This window comes from Nipponia nippon, unplaced genomic scaffold, assembly GCF_047370975.1.
Source record: "Nipponia nippon isolate SJK-2023a ecotype South Korea unplaced genomic scaffold, ASM4737097v1 scaffold_10, whole genome shotgun sequence".
NCBI classification, from domain to species: Eukaryota; Metazoa; Chordata; class Aves; order Pelecaniformes; family Threskiornithidae; genus Nipponia; species Nipponia nippon.
In genome coordinates, this window is record NW_028262291.1 from 2,417,310 (window position 1) to 2,434,375 (window position 17,066).

At 51.8% G+C, this 17,066-nt stretch overlaps 3 protein-coding genes across 4 annotated transcripts in view; 2 read left to right on the forward strand and 1 right to left on the reverse strand.

Annotated features, from left to right (window-relative positions):
- Positions 1–1,264: 1,264 nt before the first annotated feature.
- On the forward strand, positions 1,265–5,994 carry FTH1 (ferritin heavy chain 1). The gene is made up of 4 exons (XM_087742259.1): positions 1,265–1,521; positions 3,368–3,514; positions 4,533–4,658; positions 5,655–5,994. Exons 1-4 carry the CDS (start codon positions 1,411–1,413, stop codon positions 5,817–5,819), a joined length of 549 nt encoding a protein of 182 aa, XP_087598385.1. The 5' UTR covers positions 1,265–1,410; the 3' UTR covers positions 5,820–5,994.
- On the reverse strand, positions 5,824–16,620 carry LOC104009482 (bestrophin-1). Its single transcript, XM_009461487.2, has 9 exons — positions 16,458–16,620; positions 15,394–15,488; positions 14,756–14,989; positions 13,552–13,706; positions 12,371–12,448; positions 10,655–10,807; positions 10,080–10,160; positions 9,093–9,244; positions 5,824–8,721 (listed from the first exon to the last, which is right to left on the reverse strand). Exons 1-9 carry the CDS (start codon positions 16,607–16,609, stop codon positions 7,524–7,526), a joined length of 2,298 nt encoding a protein of 765 aa, XP_009459762.1. The 5' UTR covers positions 16,610–16,620; the 3' UTR covers positions 5,824–7,523.
- The window catches only part of RAB3IL1 (RAB3A interacting protein like 1), a 39,109-nt gene continuing 38,663 nt past the window's right edge, over positions 16,621–17,066 (forward strand). The window contains exon 1 of one of the 2 annotated variants that reach the window (XM_087742161.1): positions 16,621–16,761. The gene's annotated coding sequence lies outside the window, so the exon portion shown is untranslated. The remainder of the gene's footprint in view (positions 16,762–17,066) is intronic. The other variant, XM_087742131.1, reaches the window with a different exon arrangement.

Sequence of the window (17,066 nt, forward strand, 5' to 3'; positions counted from 1 at the left end):
GTAACTTCTAGTATTTCTGATGAATTTCAACATTAAGCCCGATGATCTCAGTTTAAGTAGGCCATTTCTAGCCCTCAAGGTTGCACTTACAATCTGATTAAAATTTCAGAAACCAGAAAGTAGAAGAATCCAGTGTTCATTGAAAAGAAAGGACCGCACAAACTGAATGCCTATGATGGTACTAAAAGCAGCTGAAATAATCATCTGATCATCAGAAGGCTCAGTTTTTTCTGTTTGGCCTTTGATTTCTGAATTATTCCTTTATTATTCAGCATTATGTTTGAACTGACTTATCCCAAATCTCACCATCAAGCAAGTCGAACATCTGAGGGCAAGAAATGTTACTTTCTCACCAGCTTTCTGGCGTATGGTGCCTTTAGACATCACTGGTGCTAACATCCAGCGTGCTTCCTTCCCCAGCTCATCAGCAAACACAGAGAGCTGCAAGTGCCTGGTAATAACTTGGAGCAGCTTTGAAGAGTGACGGTACCATTCAGCGGCGTTCGTTCGTTCTTGCTTGGCTGGCTCATCAGACTAAGGAAGGATTTTCATCTGTATTTCATTGTTTCTTGCGTTTCTTAGGAGCGTTTTGGAGGCAGTATCCCAAGGAGTGCCTGGTCACCGAAAGGAGGAAGTCTGAAAACTCGCCAGGTCTCGCCACTGAGTGACTGACGTTTTACTGGGGTGACACGCCAGCGCCGGCAGCTGCCATTGACCCCCAGCCCAGCTTTTATACTGGTTTCCAGTCCCCATTACCACTTTCACAGTAAGCGAAAGGAGAAAAAAACCTCATCCACCATGCCATGAATTTCTTCCTTCCCACCGCTGCATTAATTAAGCAGCTCAAACGTTTACTATTAAGGTTGAAAAGCTCTACGCTGTTTTTTGTTGGTGACCAAATGTGTTTGCCTCAGAGCTTGCTGGGCCTTTGCCCACGGCCTGCTCCCTCCCTGCGGGGCCCGGAGCCCCGCGCTCCGGCAGAGAGACACCCCCTGCCTCCCGGTTTAGGCTGAGACGGGGGTCGGCTACACCGGGACGCGGCGGGGTTGACGGTTTTGGGGAGGATGGCGCTGAGGAGGGAGAAGCCCCGGCCGCCGCCATGCTGGAGGCCGCCGCCTGTGGGGAGGAGGCCCCGCCCCTCGGGGGGCGGGGCCGGGGAGGTGCTGAGTCACGCTGGGCTAGCAGAAGGGCGGTGGTAGGCCCCGCCCCTTTGTGGGCGGGGCGGTGACGCTGCGGCGGTATAAAAGGCGCAGGGCGGCGCTAGCGCCGGTTAGAGCGCGTCGGCGAGGCGGAGCGGAGCGGGTTCCTGCGTCAACAGTGCTTGGACGGAACCGGCCGCGCTCGGGCCCGCCGCCTCCACCACCACCACCCCGCAGCCGTACCCACCGACTCACCCCTTAAGGCATCGCCATGGCAGCGCCCCTGTCCCAGGTTCGCCAGAACTACCACCAGGACTGCGAAGCCGCCATCAATCGCCAGATCAACCTGGAGCTCTACGCCTCCTACGTGTACCTCAGCATGGTGAGCGGCCCGCGGGCGGGATGGGGCCTGTACGCGGGGATAAAGGGAGGAGAGGCGTGGGGCCTGCCGGTGGGGAAGGGGGAGCGCTTCGGGCCTAGCCGGGGAGGCCGGTGTTGGGGCGGGGGGAGGCGGGCCCAGCCGGCTCGGCCTCTCCCCTGAGAGGGATCCGGGCCCGCCCTGTGCTTGGCCGCTGCCGGGGCGGCGGGAGAGGTGCCGCACCTCCTGCCTGAGGAGGGGAGGCGGGCCGTGGGGGGGGATGAGGGAAGGCCCTTGCAAGGGACGGCGGCGCAGCCGGGGCCGTGGGGCTGGCTGTCCCGCCTGCGCTCCCCGCTGTGCCGGAGGGAGCAGCCCCGGCTCCCCGGGCCGAGCTGCCACAGCGCCCTGCGGGGAGGGGGCTCCCGGGCGGCGCCTGCGGGCGCAGCCGCGCTCCTCCTCCCCCGCCTCCGGGCCGGTCTCGGCCTTCCCCGGGGGGTGGGGCGGCCGCTTGTTTTCTGTAGGTGAGACCTTTATCTCGGTGGCGAACTTGAGTTACACGTTAACCGCTCTCCGGTTGTTGCCCTTGGGGGACTCCTTATCAGCACAGCTCAGCAGCTTCCAAGCGGCTCTGCCCTTGGGGCTGGGCTGGATAGCGGGAGTTGACTAACGAAGCGATTGGCACCTTTCCCGCAGGCGTTCTTGTCTCTGACGCAAGGTTTTTCGCTCAGTTTTTTGAAGTGAGTTGGTAGGAATCGGTGGTTTCCTTGGCGCTGTGCTTACACGTCTCGCTTGGCATGAGACTCCCGTTTTAGCCATGGATGAGATGAGTAACTTTGGTCCAAACAGCAGCTCTGACCTCTGTGCAGCAGTCTTGGTGCTTGAGACTTCCAGGCAACTTGAGACTTTCTGGTGACGCTGTAGTATGTTGCGGCATGTGGGTGTAGAACTTCACAGCTTGCTTTTGTGTTACTATCAAGGTCTGAACCTCAGTTACAAGCTAAATGTAATTATGTTGGTGGATGATAGTGGTACACGAGGACCGGTGTCTCGCCTTGAACCTCCAAGCTGCTGGTTGAAGAGCGGAGAATTCTGTAGTAGTTTGTCTGGTAAATAACTGGCACTTGATACAAAGCTTGCCATTGAATCCTGCCTAATGGCTCTGACCAAAGAACAAACAAGCTGTGTGATGGCTTCTAACTGCTGTTGCAGTTTTTTTGGCTTTCAAAAAAGACGATTTTGTATTTGCTGTTGAATGTCAATTTATCTTTTGTCTTTTAAATGTGATACGAGCTACTTTTTTTTTTTTTTTTTTTTCAAAAGTAGAAAGTGTACTTCTTAGTTTAATCCCTGATAATCCTAAGGAAGCACGCGAGCTTTATTGCAGAAGTACTTGAAGTTCTTGGCCACCCTTAACTGGTATTGCAAGTCAGAACCTTGACTGTGATCACTGTAAACAAACTCTGGCATACAAAGGGAGCAGGGAAGATTTCTCCTTCTTGCAAAAGGCTTTTGAGTCTGCTTTGTTTAAGGCATTTGAATGGTGCTCAGAAGAACAGGTATCTTTGTGGGATGTGGGTTTTTTATCTTCAGAACTGAACCACAAATGCCATTTATTTGTGTCCCTGGTGTTCGTGGTAGGGATACAGGTTAAAATTTAATCCTAGTCAGGAAAACCTAATTTGCTACTAAGGAAGGCGTTTTGCCACACTGCCTTGCTGTCGTCAGTGCTACGGCCAGCCTTAGCTTGGACTCCAGCAATCTTGAAGTAGGGCTGATAGGAGGCATAACTGAAGTCACAGTACGGACTTGGCTTTGTGCGGCTGCTGGAGTGAGGCTTGGGGTTTTGAGCATATGAATTCTTATTTTTCAGTCCTACTATTTTGACCGGGATGATGTGGCGCTGAAAAACTTTGCCAAGTACTTCCTGCATCAGTCCCATGAGGAACGTGAGCATGCTGAGAAACTGATGAAGCTACAGAATCAGAGGGGCGGACGCATCTTCTTGCAGGACATCAAGGTGAGGAGTGGAGCTATGGGCTGTCCTCTCTAATGCAGAACTAGACTTGTGGTCTGTCTCCAGGCTGGAAGGGGAGGGATTTCCCTGCGAGTCCGTTCCCAGCAGCTGACAGTAGATAAGCATACCGCATTGCTGCGATCCATGCGTAGCACTCGGCCCAAAATCTAGAGATGCGTGGTAATGTGATACTTTGTGCTGATTGACTAATAACAAATATTTCCTGTGTAAGATGAGGATGCCTAGCCCTGGGTGGTTTGCTGTGGGCTGAGGGTAATAAGAACACAACTGGTTCATCTACCTAAAATTTTAACGGCAAGAGCCTTCTCTGTTCTCTATGCTGTTTTGTAGAGACCTCTTGCCTCTTGACTTGCTTGCCATGGGGATAGGAAATCAGAAGTTTCCAGTTGGTTGTTATGGCTCACTGCAAGATTTCATAGTGCTGTTTTCTTGAAGTCACTTTAATTAGATTATTTGGAACAGCAGAAAGTAAGCAACATTGTAGGGCCAGTTTAATGCAAGACAACTCTTCATGGTGAAAACAGTAAACAAAGTAAGTGATGGGCACTTGAGAAGAATTCCCTTGCTTACTAGTAAGTCTGAGTACTTGTAAACACCAGACTATACTAGGCAGTTCTAAGCTGAAGACTAGACTTGCGTGTACTGGCATCTTAACTGCTTCATTTCTGAGATTGTGCCCGTTACCTGCTTACGTAGGCAGATGTTTAAGCCATTAGGTTATAATGGGAGGAGGAAGGCAGTAGCTCCGTTAGCCGTCCTGCCCACAAGAGCTCAGCGAACATAACATGAGGAGAACCTAGGGGATGGGGAGAGGTCTGGGATGTGGAGCATGCGTTCAGGTTCTGTTTGGAGTGTGTGCTCTGTGTCTGCCAAATTTTTGAAGATACTGAAGTGCCTGAACTTGGTCTAAACAGGCTTTGTGACTGATCTAAAAAGACTTTGCTCCCTAATGGTTTGTGGGTACTTACAGAAAATGTGGTTGTGTGTTTTCCCCTTCTAGAAGCCAGATCGTGATGACTGGGAGAATGGACTGACTGCAATGGAGTGTGCCCTGCACCTGGAGAAGAACGTGAACCAGTCACTGTTGGAACTGCACAAATTGGCAACTGAAAAGAATGACCCACATGTAAGTAGACGCTGAAGCTGAGCATATGGCTGTGCAGTGAGGGGGCTTGTATGTGTCTAATTGTGTGGCTTTGGGGGTGAGTTGTGTGTCCCTGACATTACTAAAGGTGAAAAAAGGGTGTGAACCAGTGGTGCGGCCCTTCCAAGGGGAAGGGCCCAGGCGTCAGCCTGTACCTTAGCTGTTTGGCAGGGTTATTGCCATCTCTTTACAGGAGGACCAGTTGCAGCATGTTAGGATGGCTGAGGCCTGCCTTACCCAACTGTGGGTGCCTTGCTTTGTTCAAACCCTTCTGTTGCTCTTCGGAACAGAGAGCACTCCTGAACAGCATTTTGAAGAGAAGAAATTTATTAAGCTCTATGGAGAAGGCTTGTTTCTGTGGGGGATGTGTTCTTATGTTACACCAATGGATGCCTGTAAGGCTTTTTTGTCATAAACTTTTGGAGTCACTTCTGAATGTTAAAAGCCATGGCACTTGAACACAGTGCTTGAAAAAACGGGTTTCTTCACAGATGGAATTTATTGGCAAGGCTGGATTGAGGCTTCTTAGTATCAGGAAGAGGTTAGCATGTGTCTGAATCAAAGTACTCTTGGGAGTGTCCTGCATAAGTCAGAGGGATTTTTTTTTTTTTTTAAAGAAAATAACATAGCTGGACCATTCTACAGGTATAAATCCTCATGGTCATGAATTCAAGTGCTGTGCAGTGAGAGCTTCTAAACACGTTCCGAAACTTGCCTGTTGCTTCTTGTAGTGAGGGAGACATGGTACTGCAGTTCTGGAGCAAGTGTGCCTGGATAAGTCTGCCTCACTTTGATCTTGCTCTGGCATTGCTGAGGCAAAACTAAAGGCTTCTTCCTCTCAGGTATCTTCTGCAGCTTTAAAATTGTTGTTCTGCATCTTCTGCTTTCCCTAGAGAGGACTGGTAGAATTTCAGGTGCTGCTTCAGCAGGGTAAGGTGTGTGCAGGCCTACATTTAAACTCTTTTGTCTCCCTTTCAGTTGTGTGACTTCATTGAGACTCACTACCTGGATGAACAGGTGAAATCCATCAAAGAGCTGGGTGACCATGTGACCAACCTGCGGAAGATGGGGGCACCAAAATATGGCATGGCAGAGTACCTCTTTGACAAGCACACCCTAGGGGACAGTGACAATGAGAGCTGAAGTCTTGCCAAGAGCCACCCTGTGGGTTTCAGTGGGACTCCTACTTTACTGTCCAGCCATGCATGCATCTTCAGCTATTTAGATAAACAGTTCTCATACTCTGTACCAAATATCACCCCTCTTTTCTCCTGTGTTTTGTGTATTGCCCTCCATCCAATAAAGTGACTTGGTTCAAGTTGGCTTTTTCTGTTTCTCTCGGGAGCGAGAGGCCTGTACTCGCAGGATTGTGCTCTGTAGTCTCTGTTGTGCCAGCTGTCTTAAGTTGGGCATGGATGAAGGAATATGTTAGAGGGATCAGATTTTACTTAGTGCTTTTATAAAAATGACTTTTTTTCCAATCCAGCAGGATCCACTGCAGGAATTGTTCAGTGCCTGAAGTTGTGTTTTAAATGCCTTTGCCACCAAAGCTGTTGCTGTAATGAATGCACAAGGAAAGGAAGGGAAGGCTTTTGAGTATCTGGGCTTCCTGAATTGGTCCCTGTGGGTTCAGATGAGGCTGCTGAAGGGGGGGGTAGTGCCTCACTAGGCATCATGCCTGTCTAACAAGTGGCACTACGCTTGCGGATGGAGAAAATGTACTGTGAATCGAGACTTAAGAGCTGCGTTCTGTAATGAGCTGGACTGAAGCAGCAGTGCCTCAATGACACTGTTATCAGGAGTTGTCGGGGACGGTGGTGGCAGCTGCCCTGGTCTAGCAGCTGTACTTGGAAGGCAGAGAGGGTAGGCAGCTGCTGTGAAGGCACTGGAGAGGATGTGGGAGGTAGACTAAATTTGTCATGTGCCCCCTGTGATAGGGGAGATTTGCAGCTGTTTCTGAAGACAGAAGAAGTAGGAAAACTTCTGTGGTTTCTCCAAATTCCTGTTGTTGCACGGAAACTAAAATGAGGAAACGAAATGGATGATCCTGGACTTCAGCCTTGTTTTTATTTTCTTAGGGAAGACAGTAAAAACTCATAGCTGTATGGTGCCTGCTACCATCCAGATGACTAGTTTTCTGAGCACTGTCAAATCAGTGGCAGATGTGATGTTGAACTTCAAAAGGAAGCGATGTGCTGGGCAAATTGACTGCAGCCGCCCGTTTTAGTGGACACTTCCCCTGCCTTATTCCATTACTTTTCCTGTACTGGAAAGCACCAGCTAGATGTGACTTTGTGGAGCACTATGGGTCTGCATCACAAATGATGTGACTTGCTTCAATCCCTTACTTTCCCTGGAGTAACCTATCAGTAGTGCAAGTCAGTCCTGCCTGGGACTTGTAATGGGTCTTGTGACGAATGTTAATGAAAAGCTCAAGTTCCAATTCTTGCCGTGATGAGGAGGGGGAAGGTATCCTTAGTAACTGTATTCCTCTTCTGTTTTGGGCTACACCTGTGCTCCAGGTGCTTCAGGCTGAGCCATTGCTCTGCTGTTAGGTATCTGCAATACCTAACGCTCAGTCTTGTTTGTCCTTTTGCTGCAAATGTCGAGGGTTTTTTGTTTGTTTTGTTACTGCAACACTGAAGTTGTGCCTGTTACTGTACCTGAGGCCAGTAGCGGTGTGTCACTTCAGCCTAGGCTGGGCTCTAGCTGCATGTTCCAGCAGTAGGTGCTTTGGCTGCACTACCCTTCTGTTTGGGTGAGCGCCAGTGTGGCCAGGTGTGAAGATACTGCAATATCACTAATATGGCAGGTATCTTAACAGAACTGTGTGTCTCTTGGTCTCCTCTAGCTGTACTGATCCATCTGCTCTTCACATGTGCTTTCACTGGTCTCCATGATCACCTCCATCAGCCCCACGTAGTCACCTTCGGCAAGAGAGATGCCAGAGTCATTGGGGGATGGACTCTCTGCTTGTCTTGGCTCTTTTGTAGGGGGAGTACTGGTGCTTCCATTGCCAGTATCTCTCGTGGTCCTGGAAACCTCTGCTGAATGCTGGTCTGGAGCGCCAACTGTATCTTCTAAACTGAGGCTGTGAGCATCAGGGCCCGTGTTCCCCATGTGGGATCTCTCCAGCACTGGAGATGTTACAGGAGTGAAGGAGAAGCAGAGGGAGGCACTGCCTCCGGGGGTTTTGTTACTGGGGGTGTGAAAGGCGCTGGAGTGCTCAGAGTTGGGGGTGGCTGATGCTGTGTTCTCCAGGGTTAGCCAGGGTGGGCACGAGCCTTTCAAACTCTTCAGACTCTTGAAGCTACCCTGCTTCTCGTGGTCTGGGGACTCTGCCAAGAAGGGGAATTTAGGGCTCTCTGGTGCTGTGGACTGAGCTCCTGGGCTTCCTGTGGTGGCAGCTTCTCTGCTTTTACTGTTAGAGTTGCCCTTCTCTTCTGCTGTTACAACCAGTGCATCAGGACCTTTGCTCCGATCTGTTGGCCAAATAAATGTTTCCTTTGCACCTGAGCCAAGGGAGCTCTGGCTCTTACACGTATCGCTGACTCTGGAAGGTGAGGAGCTGACGATAACATCCCTAAGAGAAGTTGACCACGCGGCGATGCTGGAGAGTGCAGGAGGCTTCTTGCGGCCTTGGCGTCTGGAAGGGAAAATCATGGGGATAGAGCTGATCGGTGTCTGTGGAGCACTGTAGAAACCAGGTCTCTCGTAAAATGGGGTTGACATGAAGGCATCGAACTCCCTTAGTTTTCCATCTTCGCTGTCCCACTGCTCCTGGGAGCTGGAGTCTCCCCTTGGCTGATTGATGCTGCAAGGGCTTCCAGACTTGCCCACGTCTTGGTACGTATAATGGGAGAAGGGGGATGTGGGTTCTCCTCGCCTGCGCAGCAGGTTCATCCGGGAAGAGGACCTGGAGAAGCTTGGTGACTGGACGCCGAGGAGGCGGCCCAGGTGTCCCAGTAATGGTGTGGAGTGGTTTGCCTCCTCATTCTCCTTAATTTGCTCCAGGGGCTGGAACTCCATCTCTTCTTTCTGCATGCTGGGGAAAGGCAAAACGGGCTGTTACACAGCCACAAAAGAAGGTGGTTTCTGGTGGAGAGGCTGGCAGCACAGGGCGTGCTGCTGCCAGTGGCAAGCCTCTCTCTTTTTGCCATTAGATTTGGGTTAGGCCCTCCACAATAGGGATGCTCGTAGTAGAGGGGAAGGGGGCAAGAGGGCAGAGGCATCCTTTTCCGTGGAGGATGTTGGCTGTCATCTTTGGATGAGCCTAAAAGTATCTTAGAGCAAGATTTCACAAACTATGGAGAGCGATATTACTGCTTGCTCTTACTCCTTAAGTAGAACGCTCTGCACAAGACCTGGTCCAAGGCGTAAATGTGGACTGTTCTGACACCCTGTGGCTGCGCTCACCTGATATCAAAAGTTGAGCCAAGGAACGATGGGCGCTTGTACTCAGCAGTGGCTGCGGTGTAGGGTGGCTGGGGATCAGGCTCGTTCCAGTATAGGTCCTTCTCCAGAATGGGTAAATCCTGATGCATCTCATCCACTGCCATAAGGGAGACCTGCAGGGGATGGCAAAAATGGCATATGGGGTGAGCAGCGTTACCTGTTATCGGTGGACAAAGGAGTGCAGGGCAGGAGGAAGCAGCGTAGCGCGGAAGCGAGGCAAGTGGCTGGGTTTGCTGGGTGGTCTCCTGTCACCTGGGCTGTTTCTCACATGGAGAGATTTGATTAATTGGAAGGAAAGCGATGCTGAAGGAGACAGGAAGGCAATATGCTCACTAGGACAGAAGGGCTCAGTGTTTGGAAGGGCTGAAGGTGGAGAGTTATTGCATGGAAGAAAGCAGAGGAGGCAGTTTTAGATCCAGACACAGGGTGGAAAAGCTAGGGAGGATGTGTCATTCAGAGGCAGCAAGGGCATGAAACGAACAGTCTGGATCCATTATGTGTGCCAGAGCACGGGCTAAACCTGCCGTTGGTCTCTGTGTACAAAGATACGCCCAAAGCCTGGCATGTGGGGGTCTTCCTGGCACAGGTCTTGCCCCTCGTTCTTCCTGGAGCCTGGGATGTCTCCTTGGCTGCTGAGGGGGAACACTGAGCTGGCCACCTTCACCCTCGTATGTATGGGAAGCCTTATGCTCTCCTCCTGCTCTCCCAGCCATCTCCCTCTGGAGATCCTGGGCCTCTTCTTAACACACAGCCACTGACGCCTCAGGAAAGCGTGAGGGTAACGGGCTGCTTCTCCGCCCCGTTGCGGGTGTGGGAGGTGGGCGGCAGAGGTGTTGCAGGAGAACTTTGCGACTGCAGTGATGGGGCTTGCTAAACCCTCAGGTGCAGTCCTGCCTCGGTGTTCCTCTGCAGGTCAGGCTCATCTGGAGGATCCTGCCGTCACTTTACCTGCAGGTTCCTGTCGATGAGCCAGTTGGTTTCAAAGTCGTCATCGTCTTCCCCAAAAGGGTTGATGAGTTGCTCGGCTACCTGCATGCAGAGAGCGCATAGGAAAGGTCATCATGGTCATACCGGCCCCTTTCCCTGCAGGGAGAAGGCCTGTGGGGCAGAGTCAAGCCTGATGTCCCTTGAATTTGGAGCAATGCTGTTCCTCCTGAAAAGAGGTGGGTTAAAAAGGGAGGCTTGCCTGTGGCTGGGAGACGTTGGTAAACACAGATAACTGCCCCTGGCTAACATAGCCCTCCTGCAACTGCAGGTGAAGTGCAGCCTACTGCCTCTTTTTTTCCCCAAACTAGTCAGGACCAAAGCTTAGGAGAGGTGGAGCTGATCTCCAGGGTGAGACGGTCAGAAACTGAGAAGGTCTTGGCAATGCCCTCAGCCCCTGTTGGCTTCCCATTTGTCTGCCAGCACCTGGCGTCTTGCCCATAGACCAAAGAACATGGCTGGATCCCTGGTGAGCGCACACTGGGAAAAACCCTTGGCTAGGTCAGATTCCAGCTCCAGACCTATTTTCTTGGACTTACCTTTAACCAGCCAGCATAAAAGAAGAACTGCAAAAACGTAAACACAGGCACGAAGAGGTCTAGTTCATGGCCAGGATATGCTTTTTCTGGATCCAGGAACTGCCGCCCGATCAGACAGGCCAGGAAGAAGCTGTAAACGGCCACGGTCACCACCTGGGAAAGAGGCCAGGGGACACACCAAGAGGAGCTTGAGTTCCCAGCTTGCTTTCCCACTATCTCTCCTCAGTTCCACCCCACACAACTCCAGAGAGCGGCAAGCTGCTGCGGAGCTGCGGGCTCTGTAGCCTTTTAAGCCTTGGATTCAGTTATGACGGGCTTCTCCTCTGCTTTTTGCAGGAAGATGCATTTCCACTGCAGAAAGCTTTAAATATGCCCTTTGCCCTTTAGCTGTTACATCCACTGTATGTCATTCCATGCTGTCCCTGGAATGACATCTATGTAGGCGTCACAGAAAGATAGTGGCAGAAGAAAGCACATGGCATCCTGAAAGGAAAGAGCTTAAACAACTGACAGGTGGCTGCGTGGTTGGTGTTCTGCAAGAAGGATGCTGTGAGTTCTTTGCATTCTTGCCCTTGCCTTTCCTGAAAGCTGTCTCGAGCCCCTCGTGGCTCAGTCCGTGCTGGCAGGCTGCTTCCAAGTCAGGGAGGGGAACCCTGGCAGTGCTGCCGGCTTTGAACTAGCTCCTTCCTTCCCGGTCCTCACGCTGGGCCTTTTTTATATTTGCCTGCTTGTTTGCCCAGATTTCAGGCTACAATGAGCTTTGTGCTTTTCTCTGTAATCACGGGGTTGGAAACTTCCCCTTTTCAAATTAAAAGCAGCTGAGGCTTGCATGGTCTCTTGACGCAACAAGCAAGGGGGTTCAAAACAAACACCCGGCATCACAAGACTCCAGAGCTAGCCGTGCAGTTCCTTGCAGTGACCAGCGCAGGGCTGTTTCATGATGGGCAGGATAGAGAGCGCCTGGAGCGACAGACTTTGCATTGTGGATGGGCACCTATAAAAAACGTGTCGTGTACTGCAGAGCGGGCAAAGATAAGCTATGATATTGCTTTTGCTCCTAGTGTGCAGGACTAGTCTGTGCAGGAATATAGTTTCCCAACGTGTTCCCCGTTAACCTTCAGCGCTGCATGAAGGGAAGCAGTTCCCCTTTCACGGCGGAGCGCATTAGTGTTATCTGAGCAGCTGGATTGTATGAGACAAAGGAGCGAGTTGGTGCCGAAAGGTCTGGGTTTGCATCGAGAGAGCTATTAAACAGCTGAGTCCAGGGACACAGCTCGCCCTCGCGCACGTGGCACGACTCCGTCAGAGCTGCCCTGCCTGCTGGCGCGGCTTTGCTGGCCGACAGATCCCAGCTCTGCTGAGCAGGAAGAAACTGCTTCAGGGACGTGTTCCCTGCGAGGCAGTGCAGGGAGCGGATCCGCGTGTATCCGTGCGTTCCCTGTGGCCCACGTCGTGGTTAGTTATCCCTGGGCACTGTGCGTTTCTGTAGAGGTGGCGGTGTCTGAGTTATGGAAGCCGGGCTGGGCTGGGTGTGCGCTGCTGAGCTACGTATGTGAGCGAGCCGACGTGTGTAGGGGGGGATGAGGGGTCCGAGCGTATCTCGCATCAGCACGGTCTATGTGTGGGTGAGGTATGGGCGTAAATCAGGGTGCCCCTGGTAGCACGGGGCAGCGCAGGCAGGCAGTGGAGCAGTAGGTGTGGGGGATCCCTTCTCACCTGAGTGTAGACCAGGGGGATGCTGATCCAGTCGTACCCATAGAGGCGCCCGCACTGGCTGCGCAAGGTGTTGAGCTCCTGCAGTGGGGAAAAGGAATGGGCTGTCAGCAGAACTTTGCATCTCCTTGCTGGGGACGCTGAGCCTCTCTGGGCCCGTTGCCCTTTCTTGCTCCAGCCCGTTCCCTCCTTCTCACACTGCCTCTGGAAGCGGGGGCTCAGCTGGGACTCCCACTCCCTTGGTGCCCAGCCTCACCCCAGCAGACCACCAGCAGGGTCTCACGCTTGCCCTGGTCTCACTCCTTGCTGCCTGGGTGTCTCCATCTGAGCCCAAGATCCCTTCCTACCTCACTTCATAGCAGAGTTTATCTCCCCACGAAATGAGCAGCCAACAGGTCGGGCAAAAAATGTCTCAGGAGCATCCATTTCTCTCTCCTGACTATATAGCGAGTCTAGATAAACAGCCTGGAGGGACATCTCGCGCTCTGGGCAGATGAATCTCACTCCAGGCAACAGAAACAATGTGACTTTCTCTGCACATGAATACCAGGAAGGATGAGCTGCTCTGGACCTTTTTTCTCTGCAGCTGGGCAGGGATCATTGCCAGGTCTTGCTGTGGAGCATGGCCTGCTTCCCAGAACTATCTAAGAGTTTTCAGTAGTGAAGTTTTCTATAGGGACCTTGGTTGTCGGGGACGGTTTTGACCTCTCCTGGTCTCTTCCAGATACATGTTTCCTTGTGCTTCTTTGCAGCTTTCCATCTGTATCCTAGAGACCTCCACTGGTCCCTGTAGTTGGCTGCTCTGGAGCATGTGAAGGCTGGAGGAAGGCTGATCAAGGATCTGCTGCATGGGTGTCTCCCATTACCACACCTAGATGTGAGTCCCATGGTTCCTCCCAGTCCCACATTTGAGAAAGATGTCACATTCCCCTCGCCTCTACTGTACGTGACATTGCTACCATGTCAGCAGGCCACGAAAAGCTCAGTTCTGTCACAAGCTGGAGAGTGGCAGTGGAGGCATTTCCCATCAAAGTGAATGTAATATCCTATCCCCAGGGACAGGCTTGGTTCACCGCCCTACCTCACCATTCCTATTCCTTGCCTGACCTCTGGAAATCCCTTTACTTCCACCCAGAGGACTGGACGAGGATCTCAAACTGTTGGATATTGCCTCTGTCACTCACATTCAGGATGCCTTGGAGCAGCACGCTGTCCCGGATCCTCCCCTCATTCCTTGCCTTCACAGCCAGATTGGAGAACCACACACATGGGATCCAAAACTTGTTGTGAGGGGAATTCAAGCTCTCAAACTTCTTGTGCTCTTCTGGTGTCATGAGGCCTAGGTGGGAAAGAGGAGATGGGTGGCCATAGAGGGCAGAAAAATTGATCTGGTCTGAAACGAAAACATCTAAATCTCAGGTGGTCACCTTAGCTCTCCTTAAAAATCACAGGAAAGACTCAGGCACTCAGCCTTTGGAAGACACAGAGAAGGAGGGCAAGTCTTCTTGTTAAAACATGGAGTTATAGAAGTGTGAGGAGCAGGCTTTATCTCTGTTCACTTTGGATGTCTGCAGCATATCTGCTCAGATCGCAGCCAGCAGGGAGATAAAGTACTGCTGAGGGTGCAGTTGCCCGGTGTACCCAGGCATTTCTTGAGAATGGGATAGCTTGTGTGCTAGAAGTTTCTCTCGCTGGATTGCAAAGGGAACCCAGTTGACTAGGGCAGGTGCAGACATCTCCCTTTGGGCAGACTGGGAAATGTTGTACCTTGAGGAGCATCTTCAGAGAGGATTCAGGGAGCCCAGCGTTAAGGTTGGAAGTCTGAGGCTCCAATTCCCACCTGCTCAGGGGAAAACCATTGCCCTGAGGGAGGACAAACATACTGCTTGGCAGGGGTCTTCCCATGCTCTGCTGTAGATCTGTGCACAGGGTCGTTTACTGCAGAGAGCTCTTCTCTTCCCGTGCGTGCTTTCAGCACAGGGCGAGCAGCTCCCAGTGAAGTCGCTGCACCACAGTTACCCTAATCCGATCAGCCCTGTGACCTGCAGCATATCTGCATTCACAAACTGGATCTCGTCGCTCTCCTTACATAAAAAATTTGGGCAAAGACCCTTCATCTTTCAAACAAGCCTTCCAGCGGCTAGCAGGACCACGCATGCTGTGCAACAGGAAGACATAAACACTTGATTATTTCAGCAGAGCAGAGCTAGGGCACGAGCAGATGCTTAGCACCCGCTGCAGACATCAGCTGAGCGCGTTGCAGCACTATCCCATCTCCAGTCTGGAGGTCATGTGGCCGTTTCCAGGGCTCTTTGCCCCAAAACCAGCAGCAAGGTGCTGCTGTCTGCTTGGTGCCAGAGCTGTGCAGAAGGCAGTACCAGTACTGACCTGCCCTCACGACATGTTCCATGCTGGGGAAGCGCTTGTAGACAGCAGTGCTGACCGAGCGCAAGATCAGCACGCTGCACAGGTTGCTGTAGCGCATGAGGGTGCGACGCAGGAGCCGCCCGTACTCGTCCTCCCCATCCACGTTGCAGGAGACCAAGTTCATGATGCGGTCAGGCCATGGGATGCTCTCGTACTGAGCCCACCAGCGGGACACCACCAGAGCCACGTAGAAACCTAGAGGTGAGCTGAGCAAATTAGCAGTCCTAAAGGAGCAGGAGATGTAAATGCTCGCGTGTAGGAAGGCTGGTACTGTTCATACGGGGATGGGTGCAAGCATGCCTGGAGGGCAATTCAGATCTCTGTGCTAAAGTTAGAGCCTGGGTTTCCCAGTTTATTTGGTGCCTGCCTTCCTGGCAGAACCCAGAACGCGCTGGTACATCTGGCCAGTGCAAGCTGTGTGCTGGGGGCATACTTCACAGCTGCAACGTGGAATGATGTATTCTGCTTGAGGAGTTATACAAAGGCAGAGGGAGGGATCTGCTCAGCGAATCTTGCCTGCGTGCAGAGCTATATCAAACCAGGGAGAAGAAATGCTGTCCCTTTCCCCTCCCTGTGTGTTCCCAGACAGAGCTCCTTACCCAGCACAAAGGACACGGGGATTAGCTCAGCATAGCTGTTGCAGTAGAGCGCCAGCTTCTCAAACATCAGCCTTTGGCTCTCACTCAGGATCAGCCTAAAAGGGAGAAACAGAGGCATCAGTCTCAAAGAAGAGTCTGTGCGTCGTTGGGCCTGCTGGGGTAGGAGCCTGGCAAGGGAAGCTAAGGATGGGTAGTCACGATACTGCCACGCTGTGAGTCTGGGGATGATGTGAGTGAACAGCCGTCGTGAGGCTGGGACATCAGCCCACCCCCCCAAAATACCCTGCTGACCCATCCAGAGGAGCCAGAGGTGGTCACTGACGGAGAGCGTGCGGTAAGCGATGCAGTCTGATGTCAGGGCCCACCCCTATTTTTCTCACTCGGGAGAGCGCTGTGTGGTATCAAGGTTTGCCACAGAGCTTGGATGTGCACCACAGTTCACTTAATATCCTGCAAAATGTCAGCCCAAGCTCTGCTCTTCTGTGAGTTCCTGCCTCTTTCTTAGAGCTGCTTTCCTATCTTTGTGCTGCATCTCCGATTGAACCAGCTAGGGGAACTCCCCGTCTTTCCTCACCAAAACCAGACCAGCCACAGAGTACAGTTGCCTTATCAAAGTTCTGTGGTCCCAGAGCTGATGTCTGCTCTCAAAAATGTACCCAAGGCATCGCCTGTTGTGTAACAAGGGAAACTCTCTCCTACAGCTCCCCGCTGTGGGACATCTCCAGTACTAGTTCAGCCTTGACCTCCACTGATCTACACACTATTCTTCTGTAGGTAGTCATCAAATGCAGCTTTTCATCCCAGGGAAGAGAAATTGTGTTACTTCCCAGGACAGAAAAAGGAGATTTGTCAGCTGCTAAGCTATGTTGGAGCAGTGAGGAAGGACCTTTCCTTTCCTCCTGTGAACAGGGGCTGGTGCGTGGCTGGCCAGCTCACCAGGATCACTGTCCCGATCCTGTGTTGCTCAGTTGCCCTGCTCCAGGACAGGCTGAGAGTGAGGGGCTGTGTTAGTGTCGGGGTGTAAGGATGCGGCTGTGTTAGTGTTGGGGTGTAAGGGTGCTTACCTGTAGACAAGACTGATGGTGAAGTAGAGAGAGATGAAAATAAGGAACTCGGAGTAGAGAAGTTTGTAGATACTTCCTTTCCATTGGAGCAGGAGCTGTGAGAAGGTGCCTAGGCGGGCGTCAGCCACGCGGTTGGTGTATGTCACTGTCATCACAGATCCTAGTGGAGACGCAAAACGAGCAGACCTTGAAGCTGCCAGCAAGCTTGCACAGAGGGAGGAGACGGGGACACCCCAAGTGTCGCAGCAAGCAAGCAAGATTGGAGAAAGGGAGAAAGAAGCAATGAGTTGAGATCAAAAGACAGGTAAGATGAAGTCAGTGACATAGAGAACCAGGAGGAAATTTATGGTAGGCAACTAATCTGATGAGCTTGCCATCTTTGTCCTGTCTTTGAGCTGCATGTGGTAGTATTTGCTTCAAATATGTTGTTTCTGTAAATCTGCTTGTCGGGAAGTGTCTTCCTGGAATACTGATGGCAAAAAAAAAACCCCAAAGGAAAGCAAAAACCCCAGAAAGGAGAGATTTCTTGGTACTGATCCAGATGAAGGTCTCCCTGGAGATTTGACAGTTTTGGTAGCACTTGCCCAACAAGTATAACTGTCTTTAAAT

Bases quoted from the DNA above. Each gene is read 5' to 3' on its own strand.
- LOC104009482 (XM_009461487.2), bottom strand. From the start codon at position 16,609: ATGACAGTGACATACACCAACCGCGTGGCTGACGCCCGCCTAGGCACC. The intron at 14,990-15,393 runs GTAAGGAGCTCT...GCTCACCTCTAG, and splicing joins CCCCGTGTCCTTTGTGCTGG to GTTTCTACGTGGCTCTGGTG. The intron at 13,707-14,755 runs GTCAGTACTGGT...TTTCCCACCTAG, and splicing joins GGAACATGTCGTGAGGGCAG to GCCTCATGACACCAGAAGAG.
- FTH1 (XM_087742259.1), top strand. From the start codon at position 1,411: ATGGCAGCGCCCCTGTCCCAGGTTCGCCAGAACTACCACCAGGACTGC. The intron at 3,515-4,532 runs GTGAGGAGTGGA...TTCCCCTTCTAG, and splicing joins TCTTCTTGCAGGACATCAAG to AAGCCAGATCGTGATGACTG. The intron at 4,659-5,654 runs GTAAGTAGACGC...TCTCCCTTTCAG, and splicing joins CTGAAAAGAATGACCCACAT to TTGTGTGACTTCATTGAGAC.